Source organism: Eretmochelys imbricata, chromosome 1 (assembly GCF_965152235.1).
Source record: "Eretmochelys imbricata isolate rEreImb1 chromosome 1, rEreImb1.hap1, whole genome shotgun sequence".
In the NCBI taxonomy this organism is placed as follows: domain Eukaryota; kingdom Metazoa; phylum Chordata; order Testudines; family Cheloniidae; genus Eretmochelys; species Eretmochelys imbricata.
The window spans coordinates 52078453-52090730 of record NC_135572.1 but is presented as its reverse complement, the minus strand read 5'-3'; the positions used below and the strand labels follow the sequence as shown (position 1 = coordinate 52090730).

The following is a 12278-nucleotide window of genomic DNA, read 5'->3' as shown; positions in this document are numbered from 1 at the left end:
AGGTGCCCTATAGATAGATCCCTATAACAATCCCCCACCACATCCCCCACCACATGTATGCTCGACTTTAAAAAAAAATCGGATTCAAATTTTTATTCTCAACGCTAATACAGGTCAAATATATGTAAATCGCTCTTAAATTGATTGGATCTACTTCTCTTGCAGATGTCAAGGTGTTTTGTAATATTAAACAATGCAAAAAATTAGATATTTGCCAAGAATTAGCTCTTGTGCTCAGGCCCACATGATAGCCATTTTCTTTTTCAGAAAGAGAACATTAATTTCAGTATTTGAACAGATAACATTTATTAAAACGTGCAGCTTTTTCCTATTTAGAAACTAACATTCTTGAAATAAAGGGATTCTATAAAATCCACTGCAAGAGAAAAGCCCATCACTGTGTCTTAGGGGACCGCAGTCTGGGACCGCTGTTACCTCAAGGGATTTCAGAGCAATTGGCTTAACTGCTAAATCTGCCCATGTTCATACAGAGGCATTCAGAGAAAGATTGTTAAAAATGTGCACGCTGTAAGTAATAGAGGATTTGCCATCATTAATACATTTCGCTTTTTAATAAAACACAGTAAAAGCCCACAGGAGTAAGAGGCGTTTGGGGGGAGGAGGGGACCTTCCGCACTCTAGGCTGTGCGTTCCGATTGTGTTCTCCGGGCAGTGTTTTAACATACAAATCGCGTCCAGACAATGCGTACTGTAAACACACCCAGCCCACGAGGAAACGCACTCTACTCACTTTGGGGTCAATCTTCTTGAAGGCCGGATCATCCTCATCCACCTCGAAGTAGATTTCCGTGGTGGTGATGGAGAGGGTCCCTTTGGCCACTACCACAGGGGCGATGAGCTGTGCCGGCGTGCTGAGAACCACCGGGCCTGCAAGACAAGGGCAGGGGCGTCAGGCCGTAGCAACTCCAGCCGGCCCTCCCCCCTTCCTTACTGAATGCAGGCACCTAACAATCCGCCTAATAAAGTCCATTTGTAAGTTGCTTTGTATCTTTCTTGCCAGGGCTCACCACTCTGCTCTCTCGTGAGTAGTCTGACAAGAGTTTGTGAGCGGTAGGGTGAGACTCCGAGATGAATCAATGACCAAAATTCAGGGGGGCTAGAATGAAAAATTACTGCCCTTCTCCTTTCGTGACCTTCTTATTCCTGATTAACACTAACACTGTTTAGATACAGGAGGTTGCAAGTAGCAGTGACACGTTACATATAGTTCTCAATAAATAGGGTCAGCCGGTTCAGGCGAAGGGAGTCCCAAAAGCTCATGGTTTGCACAAAGTCTGGGGATTCATCTCTAGATATCGGCGCTTTCCTGGGAAAAGCAAATACAGCCGTCTGTACTTTCATAGAAGCCGAAAACATTCCCTTTCATTAGTGTTAACTCCGAGTCTACAGCTTAAATCAGAAGACATCACAAAAGAAAAACAAATAGCCACATGTGATGTCTCAGAAAGCGGCACCCAACGTTTTATACCTTTCCAGAAAGATTTTTATTTCAATGTCTCACCGCTAAGAACTTTAAAAAATAATTTTACCATAACATTTTACACAAAATATAATTCTTTGCCACCCATGTGTGTGTATTGAGGAACGGGGGTGGCGTAATTTGTATTTAACTGCCAGTCTTTAGGGCGCATTGTGGGAGGTTTTAATTTTAGGAAACCATTTCTGCTTTAATACAAAGAGGCGCTGATCTTTAATCCGAATTCAGTAAATCTGCCGTTAAACTGCTAATGTGATTTAGGAAGCTCACTTATTTTAAACAAAAATAGATTAAATATAAAATTCTCTTACAAGTCCACAACTAACTTGCACGAAGAAATCTATACCTAGACACATGAAGTATAAGTAATAAAGGCTTACTCGACATTTTGGAAACTCAGTGAAACCAAGATATTTTATATATACCCCTTTTAAAAGCTATTCATCTCAATGTACAAAAAAGAGAGATCCTGTTCATATTTATGCAGTTAAAATGTTCTGTACAAAAATCCGGATCGCGCGCAAGGTGACCATCAGACCGGTGGATCTCCAGTTGCAATCCGCAGGCACTGCCGAGACTCTCTGTGGTGGGTGAGTGGTGTTTCACACCGGCACGGGCAGGACAAGCTTTGGGCTTGCTCTGCACAACCGCACCAAGGCTAATAGGCACCGGTACAATCTTCTCCTCCTCCCACAATATTTTACATACACACGCACACTTTACAATCGGATGGTGTAGCAACACTTCAAATTACACACTTAGCCCAACTTAGTCGTGTATCAGCGCATCTAGCTGTCAGGTGAAACACCCAATTTGAGACTGTGTTGCACAACGTATTGTCATTTCCTTTGCAAAATAAACGAAGGGAAAGGCACGGATTATTATGTGTACAAGAGGGAATCTAAAACTCACTGTTTCACTGACAGCTTTCAGCAGCCCAGTGTGGCAGGCTAGATAATATTGATACAAACTCTAGTATTCCTTCATTTTATTGTTTTCTATCTCCTAATAAACCAGTGTAGCCTCTTGAATCCAGTCAGCTGATCTGAATCACATGCCGAGGGTTTGCTTTGCTCCTGTCCCCTTTAGCCTCCATCTTCTCTCCGTTATTCTGCTGTGGGAGCCGAGCCCAGCCGAGCCGCGCCGCTAGGAAACCTGGCCTCTCTGCAAAGGGCAGGGTGATCGATCTGCAACGGCGCTTTAAAGGCTCATCAATCTTAATCTAGGTTGCTCAAGTAATTATGCCCGATTCTGTTGTACGATTACAAGTGGATTTGGGTTTCTATTCCCTAGGCCCCTCTCCTTTGTGTTTATAGGAGGAGGATCTATCTATACGGACAGCAGCTCCCTGCCCTGCAGAACCACTTGCCCTCTTAAGCAGACCATTCCAGCCCCTCTTTTAACCCTTACCCAACAGTAGCCCCAGAGCAGCCGTGTTGCCCTCCCTACTCATTATGCTGTACACACAGCAATGGGTTTACGGGCCTTTGTGCTAAAAGAAAACTGCGTTAAGATGATGCATATTGGAAACAACTTGATATTCTATCATTTTAAGGAGGCGTTAGTGGGCCTTACTGAATCCCAGAAGGAAGATCATCTGTTTAATCCAATTACCTCTCTTTCCCTTGTGTTATGCGAATAAAATAAAAACAAAGTTACTAGTATTTAATGGTCAAACAGCCAAAGCCTATCACCAGAAATCTACAAGGACAATAGGGGAACATAGTGAGTAGATTCCTATGGGTACCTGTGTGACTGGGATAGACAAGGCAGGAGGGGTTCACTTCCAAGACTGTGATTTAACTCCGGGATCAGTGAATTTCAGATCCCGCCCCCCCGAGAAAGTCTCAAAGCGCCTTAAACAGTAAAGTGATTTTGACCAAAAAATAGTGCCCCTGTATTCAAACGACATTCTAAATGTGTAGAAACGTAATACAAGCGAGCTATGGAAATACCGTTACGAATAACCTTTATTGTACTTTCTAAGGAAAACGGATAATCTTTATGAAATATTTTTCCTTCCAATGAGGGCGTCCTCTGAATAAGGTGTAAGGGATTTCTTATTTTGTTACAGGGAAAATAGATTTTATAATTCCTGCCGCCGTCTCTCCTCCCTCCCCCCGAAGACGACACAAAATGAAATATTCAGTCTTATTAGTGTGTCATTTTTACACTAGTCCTTTGGAAATCTCCAATTACAACTTCCAATTCCATAGCACGTTTAAGGAGCACTGAGTCTTTTTGTTGTAGCCTTCAGGGAGCAAACCAGCCACTGAGAGAATACGAAATTAATCCACTACAGCTATAGAGAGAGAGGATTATGTTTTAATCCCCTTTGGGACAGTCTCTGGATTTTAAGGATCCGATATTAAAATGTTTACATAAGGCATAATCAAAATACTGCAGATTTTCCATATGGTACCCAGTTATCTGGAAGCTTTGGGTTCTTTTCCAAAACACAGCCGACCGTCTAGTGAAGCAATAGCGCGGCACACCTGACGCCGGAAAGAGTCCGATGGGCTCGTTCGGTTTTGGAAAGATAACGAGCTACGGCGACCAATCCAACCCACTCACCTTTGGGGCTGGAGAACAGCGCTTTTGGCTTGGAAGCAAATATTCACTTCAAGCACAGTCATAGTAATAAAAACGTGCATAGTAATGAACCCTCCCAGCACATACCAGTATGATATGTGGGGCATTAGGAGGCGGTTAAAAAATGAATATTGCTTATATCTGCTCCTAATGCACGTATATTCAACTGCAACTAAAAATCCGATGCTCCCACCTGAGCTCTAGAAAGACTGGACCTGTTTTCCTGCACTATTTCACTATACAATTTGGGGTTTGGTTGTGGGTTGACAGGCCACCACGCCCTGTTACTTCTAGAAAAGGAGACAAAAAGAAGAGTGGAAATGCTTGTCAGGAATTTGGACGCTTAGAAAGAGAATATCTTTTCCAGTATAATTTGGTTGAACATTTCCAACCATTTTGAAGTAGACCAGGGGGCCAACAGTGTAACGGAGGAAACGCAACGAACACTTACAGTTAAGAATTCACTTTAGATCCACAGGTTTTTTAATCGGCTCACGTGTAGGACTTTCCGCCTGGTGTCCCCTGTGGTAGGCACACGTGATTTACATTTCTAAAACAAACGATGTAGCGAATAGACACTTTTAAAAAGTAATATTTGTTTTTTCAAAAGTAAATACTTGTGGGATTGGGCGGTTCTACTGAAAACGCAGAAATCAGTATCTGTTTTTTCCCTTCATTAACATTTTGATATACAGGGAGTTGGTTTCTTGTATTATAAGGATAGCAAAGAAGGTCAATGCAAATGAAAAGTTTTACGAGCTGAGGGACAGCTTACAATTTACAAAACCAACATCGATAAAATTACTTCTCTGGAATCTGGCCTTTTATGAAAGCCCAAAGAGTAACATTCTGAAATATTATCTTAAAGACTTCAGCTTTCTCAGAAGTGCTTTGAGGTGGTTGTTTTTAATGGTAAGAGCTAAAAAGAAGTTGGTGTTTACATTGCAGGTGTATTTGCTAAAACGAGAGTGCCCAATAATTCTTAAATGGAAATATGTTTTTAGTGCACCTGTTGGATTATGAAAAAATATTTTCATAGCTGGCACAGTTTTACAATATAAACCTCAACAGGAACATTTGAGAGTTGAAAACAGTAGATAAAGGAAATTTAATTTGTATGTGGGTAGTTTAAATGGAAAACCTGGTTTTGCATAACTTCAAAAAGCACACCTTTTTGTGTGCCATTTTAATTTGATGACCTGCAGTGCTACATATATAGTATACAATAAAAAAGAGTTCTGGTATCAACAACAGAGAGAGATTTTATATATATGAAGTAGATTTTGCTATTTTAAAATAAAAACCCAACCTGTTTTTTCAAACATTGTGCTGAGTTGAAAGATGGCATCAGAAACAGTCATGTATCTGAACTGTAAATCTACTATGCTGCTCATCATTTAATTTCTTTAAATCTAAATGCGCACTTGATCTACACCTCTCAGAAATGAACTAAAATTTATAAATACAAATAATAATAATTAATGCTTTAATTGTAAAGAGCAAGGAGAGCAAATTGACAATGTTACACTTTAAAATAGTTCTAAAACTAGATATCTGAAATGGGTTCACATTTTAAAATAACTGGTTTAAAATGTGCACTGAAACTTTTTTTAAATTTAAAAAGTAAAAAATCCAAACCCAACTATATAATCACAGAGTAAAGACAGAAGCAGAAGTAGCTTTAGGCACCAGATAAAAAAGAAGGGAAAGGGATTTGGAGTCAAGGGAACCAAAAATAATGAGAAGGATATAGATAGAGATAGCTAATTAAGCTGTACAAATATAAGGAAATTTATAGTACTGATGTGCAGAATTCAAAGATTTAGCCATCTTTGTTCCTATGACTTTTATAAATCTGACCCCAAAAAGCATTATCAGAAAAATTCTTCAGTCAATATCCTGAAATTTCTCACATCAGGAGGTCAGACCTCATTTATTATAAGGTCAGGAAGAAGTGGTAGTTAACTTCCATTCAATGATACATCTTAAAAAGCTAAGGCCAGCTTATAGCACAATGTAAATTCAGCATCCATTAAACAGTGTTACTAACAGATTTCAACACACACTAGTATTGACAAACTTGTTGATTGTAAATATAACGAGATTCTAAATTTGACTACTGTGCTTTCTTCTTATCTCTTAATCACCAGTAAACATCAGTTTAATCCTGCCTCCGCACTACAACCCACTAGTGTTTGTCCTTGCCTGCTAACTGACATTTTTTATATTAAGGGTGAGGAAAATTTTATGGTGTTTCTTTTTAATGGACATTATCAAACTGAACAGATAGACTCCAAATTCTAAAATTTGACCCAAGCTTTTTTCCATTTTTGCACTATTCATGTACTTTAAAAAAATAAAGAACTGCTTTTTATGATCTTTCCAAAGGCAACAATGAAACAATTTCAGCAGCTCAGCTCTCATGAGTAGTGTCATAACAACAAACAAATGTATTTGCATGAAGGGTAAAAAAAAATTGAAAAAAAAGGTTTAAATATTTCTATAGTGAATGACATAAACAGCAAGTAAATAATCTTATTTCAATTATAAAAAATACTTAGCATCTCTTTGAAACATGATGGGACAAATGCTTCCATATGGTGTATATGTATGTAGCTCCCATTTCAGTGAGAGCCACATGCATACATCCGAAGGAAGATTTTTGTCTGAATTATATATCTTCTGGGTATTGTTTAGAGAGAAATGTAAAAGAATGCTATTTTTTCTCTGAAAATGTTGTGCTTTACGATATTCATAGAAGTATTGTCCTGTTTGTATTGTTCAAAATATGGCGTAAGGCATCCATGATATAAGGTTTGATCCAGCTCCCATTTAAGTCGATGGAAAAACTCCATGATTTGATGGTGCAGGATCAAGCTATTGATGAATGAGGTCCTAGAACAGGGAAAATACATTATGAAAACATGCCGAACCATGCACCTGCTGGTAACTGTCCATCACCTGACAAAACTCATGGCTGCAAACCCAGGGATGAGCACTGATCCTCCATTACCCAAGGAAGTATGAAGGCCATCCAAAAGCTATGTAATGGATATTCTGCTGGGTTTGATGGTATTCCACCCAAGCTGCTCAAAGGTGCCTTGGAACCAGTGAACATCAGCCTGCATCAACTATTGTTAAAAGTGTGGGCAACAGAAAGTACCAGCTGAATGGAAAGACAGCATCCTAATGTCCCTGTATAAGGGCAAAGTATCTTGCACCAAGTATGGCAACTATAGGCTGATCTCATTATCAGTCCCTGGAAGGGTCTTTGCTCCCCTTCAACTTGGTAGGATTCAGCCACTCTAACAGCCATTGGTGTCCACAGCAATCAGATTTCACCGTTGTGCAATCGACAATGGATACCCTCTAGCTTCTGGGTGAGCTGCACCAAGAATTTAATTGCTTGCTTCATGTAGCATATACCAACATCAAACAGGCTTTTGATCTGGTCATCAGGGCAGCACTTTGGCTTGCACTGAAGTAACTGGCATTCCAGATGTTCTGCTAAATCTGGTGTATGATCTTTACACTGGTACCTGTGCAAGAGTGTGCACCGGTTTGTGGCTTTTGCTGTGTTTCTACACAACCTCACTATTCTCACCCCGGCACTATTCTGTTGAGCTATCAACTGGTTATTAGGACTTGCCACTCCACATGTTGGAATCAAGATTGTCCAAGGAGTGTTCACCAACCATGACTACACTGATGACACTGCCCTGCTTGTGGAGACATAAGAGAATTTCAGCCTTGCCCTCAAGGTCTCCAATATGCCACCTAAACTATGGGATTAAAGTCTCATGGCAGAAGATCAAATTTCAGAATCTTTGGGGTGGGCCAGCAGACCCTCCAATGCACAAAGGGATGAGTATCATGGAGAGCACTGTTGAGTTCATCTACCTAAGCTGCAAACAGAGTTCAAATGCTCATAGCAAACCTGATGTTTTTCGAGGAACAGGTCTCACCGCCACCTGCATGAAGTCCAGGTCTTGCTTATGGATGCAAAAATATTTTCATTGAAACCATGGGCGGCGGGTGAACCAGCCATTGGGACAGGCTAGCTCCCGGCCCCTTCCCTTCTTCCCAAGGCCCCTCCCCCTCTCCTTCTGCCCCTTCTCCACCACCGGAGCCCAGATCACCTCCACTGCGGCCGCTAGCTCCCTTGCCCGAGCCCTGGGCCACCCGAACACCCCCAGAGCCCACAGTGCCAGGCAGGCGGGGCTCAGCCTCCCCCAGTCTATGATACCCACTGCCCATGGCTGAGACAAAGTTCAGGATCTATCAAATCTTTCTATTATCTGCACTGCTAGATGGCTAAGAACCTGGATCTTCTTATAGACAGACATGGAGCGGCTAGAAATTCCATATGTGCTGCCAGCACCAAATCCTGAGCATAAAGTGGTTTGACTTTGTGCAAAATTTCAGAATCTCACAGAGATCTGACCTTCCCTCAATCATTCATTATATTCAAAAGCAGCATTGCATGCTTGTCAGCCATGTCACCAGAATGGACAAAAACACCCCAGACACATCAGACTCTAGAACTCTCTAATGATTCGCGAAGGGTTGTGTGCCCTGACCCCACCTGGTTCTGCCCATGCAGCTGTCTCAGAGATTTGTGGATTTGCAGGATTGTGCCAGATCTGAGAACTTCACTACAAGATGCCTGGTGCAGCACCTTCAACCATGGTCACTCTGGCTAGCGCAGTGGTTCTCAGTAGACTGTGTGTGTTTGATGATCATGCCTATTGTGTGCTGGGCTCACTTCAGTCAAGCACTTTTTCCCCACCATAGCGGAAACAACCAATGGCCTGTCTAAAGGACCACCACTTCAACAATTTATGGGGCCAAGCTGAAGTATGTTTTGTCCCACTGATGCAGTTAAAGCATGGTTCCAATTTGCGTGTAGATGAGATCTTAACAATGTCCTTGAACTGAGCAAAAGCCTTGAACAGTTCACATGGACTTAGCACAGTTCAGGGACATGGTTAAGATTCTGTTTCAACTGCTGCCAGATGATCCTGTATCAGTGATTGCCAGGACTGTACTTAATCATTTGCATCTGGCCAGAAGCTTGTAACTATTCAAGATTTGGAGCTCACTGTCATGATTCATGCATTTATCACCTCGAGATTAGACTAATACAGTGTGCTTTGCATGAAACTTCACCTTCAAACCCTACGGAGACTGAGGCTGGGACAAAAAAGAGCAGCTTGCTCGTTGAGCAGTATGACACCAATGTTCCATGCTGACTGCTGGCTTCCAGGGAGAGTTGAGGATGTTGTTTTTGAACTTGAAAGCCGTAAATGATCTGGGATCTACCTATCTGAGAAACAATTTCTCTTTTTTTGTGATACTATTACAATTCTCTGTGAGGAATAATAAAAGATGCTCATCAAAAAGTGACAAGGAAAAACTTCACCTGTGTCTGGGAAAAGGGAGCATGGCAGCCAAGGTGGCATTATGCTACATGGCAACCTGCCCTGGATCAGAAACTGAGTCTAACAACAAATGGACACAGGATCAAACACCTAACATACCATGTGGCAATAACTTTGATGGGTTGTACCTGCTTCTGAAGAGCTATCTGTGGGGTCTATCTTTTACTTTGGCAACAGTAGTATAGCTTGTCATGCCAATACATTTACTGAATTGAATCAAATTGTGAGGACTTCAACTTTGGAGTTGTGAAAGAGCCCATTCCACTACCTTCAGGCCATGTGCAAGGTTCTTATTTCCTCCAGTTGTGAAGAAAGAAAGGGTAAGATGGCAGAGGGATAGTAAGCTCAGGGAGTGTGGGGTAATTTGACTGCTTACTTGCTGTGTGCATGTTGAATTTTGGGGGAGGAAATAAGCTGTAGAATGTGTATGTTATATATTATGTACATGTTTGTAAAAGGTGTCCAGGGTATAGTAGAGTCACTATTTCAAATTTATTTTAAACGGAAAAAGTTGTAAAAGGGCACACCATTTCCCCGTGGCAGACTAACTTTAGGGGACTGTCCACGCAGCAGATGAAACTTTACTGACAGTTGTTTTTGAACACAGTTGATGCTTGCATGATTTCCTTGACCAGTGAGAACAAAGATTTTGTTGGAGACCTGTTGCAGGCAGACTGTGCTGCTACCTCCTTGACTACTTTGTATAAAACAATGTTCAGAAAGAAATTCCTGTGCATACTGGTCAGTAAAACTGCGAATATAGTAACTTAACTACCTTTTAAACACAATTGTTGCTAGGATAATTTCAGATTTAGGTCACAGCCCTGCAATCTAATCTGTGTAGGTAGATTCTTACACCTGCATGGAGCCCAATGAAGTTGTTGGGGCATTGCCTGTGCAGATCAGAGTGCATGAGGCAAGGCTATAGTTTGGATAGGGCCTAGATCAGGGATTGGCAACCTTTGGCACATGGCCCATCAGGGAATTCCGCTGGCAGGCCAGGACAGTTTGTTTACCTGCAGTGTCCACAGGTTCAGCCAATCGCGGCTCCCACTGGCAGCAGTTTGCCGTTCCAGGCCAATCGGGGCTGCGGGAAGCGGCGTGGGCCGCATGCCAAAGGTTGCCGATCCCTGGCCTAGACAATGCAATGACATAATGAGTGCCCTGAGACAGTGATTCTTGGGGAGCTGAGAGGCTTTGCTTGCTCATTTGCAGAGACAGTATTAAAACAACCCATCAGAAGAAGGAGAATGGTGTCCTCTAGAATCCTGGCGATCTACGAAGGATGGGAGAGCCTTAAGGACATGAAAAGCTGTCTCAGTATCCTAACCCTGAAAATAAGCCCAGAGTAGCCGGCTAGTCAGTTGGAAGTCAGGTATAGCAAGAAATCCAGCTGCCATTTTAGGAGTTAGGGAACCCAGCTGCCCAGACATCAGTCCACGAGGGAGCTCAGTATCCAACATGGGTGGATAAGAATACACACTTTTAGGGACAGGGTGGAGGAGAAAGGCATGTTAAGAGGAGCTCTTCAAAGTTGTGCTTGGGAGTTCATTCATATATGACTTTGAAAGGATATTTTGGATAATGTGAAACCAAATTGTTTAAAATGCTGAAATGCCTAAAAATAGGATGTTTCTGAAATTGTTGCTTTTGACATTTTCAATGTAGGAAATGACTATACAGCAGAAGTTCTGTCTGTTTGTGTGTGTGTGTGTTTGTGTAGTTTATGCCTGAATTTAAATTAAACTCATGTACACAAATGATTTCCTTCTTTACATGTTGATTTAAGGATCAAAATTTGAATATATAGCTGTCACAGTCTGAAAATCTGGCTCAGTAAATTTTCTATATTTGGAACCACAAGACTAAGATGGCTATATGCCCCTACAATAAAGTAAAGGGCCAATGAAAACTCTGGCAGACTAGACTGTAAAGAATGAATGAAGAGATGCAATCTGCACTGGTCAGAGTGAGAAGTTGATGAAACTGAGGAAAGGGGAAATCAAAAGATGTCCTATAGTATTCGTTAAAATTCGTCAACTATATACAGTGGCACAACTTACTAGAAGATCTGTATAGTTGAGTCCTTGTAAAGAAAATTCAGTTGCAGATTTTGGGCACAAGAGATGCTCCTGACATTGAATACATTTTAAAATACATTTCCCTCTCCAAATTCAGTTTACAACTATATAAAAGACAGAGATTCAGTAAAAATCACACTCAGGTTCTCTACCACCTACGTTTTATTTTTTTAACAAGGCTTTGTAATCTTGCAATTGTATCCCTAGTGTGGAAGCAAGACAGTTTTTACAACAGAATCTGGCCCTATGTAAGGCTCCTAAAATCGTGTCAGAAATGTAAATGAAGCTCTTGTTAGAAATTGTAATTGAAAATATCCCTTAAGGGCTAAATGATTTACTTGTTTATTTAAGATTACGTTACATAGTTTTAATATACTATAACTTTTGGAACTGTTCCAATTTTCTCTCAACAAAAACATTCAAAACCAATTTTCATTGGAAATTGCTCAAAATTGTATTGATTTCTGTGATTGTGACTGAAACGAGACAAACAAGTAATTTTGCATAGGCAACCAAATAGATGTTGGTAACTTTTGCTTGCTATCAATCTTGTCTGGATTTGAACAGATGATCTGGAAATGAAAGGTCCTGTATCTCATTAATACTACTACAAGCTGTCCAATTCCCATGATCCAACTTATTTTTCATAGCCCAGGGCAGGAAGTC

General features: G+C 41.0%; 1 protein-coding gene across 5 annotated transcripts in view; it reads right to left on the bottom strand.

The window, feature by feature from the left end:
- Nucleotides 1-12278, bottom strand: part of NBEA (neurobeachin) — an 843583-nt gene that overhangs the window by 232429 nt on the left and 598876 nt on the right. For all 5 annotated transcript variants that reach the window (XM_077806446.1, XM_077806437.1, XM_077806454.1 and 2 more), the window contains one exon: nt 752-888. In XM_077806446.1, the coding sequence (XP_077662572.1) occupies nt 752-888 (137 nt within the window). The remainder of the gene's footprint in view (nt 1-751; nt 889-12278) is intronic.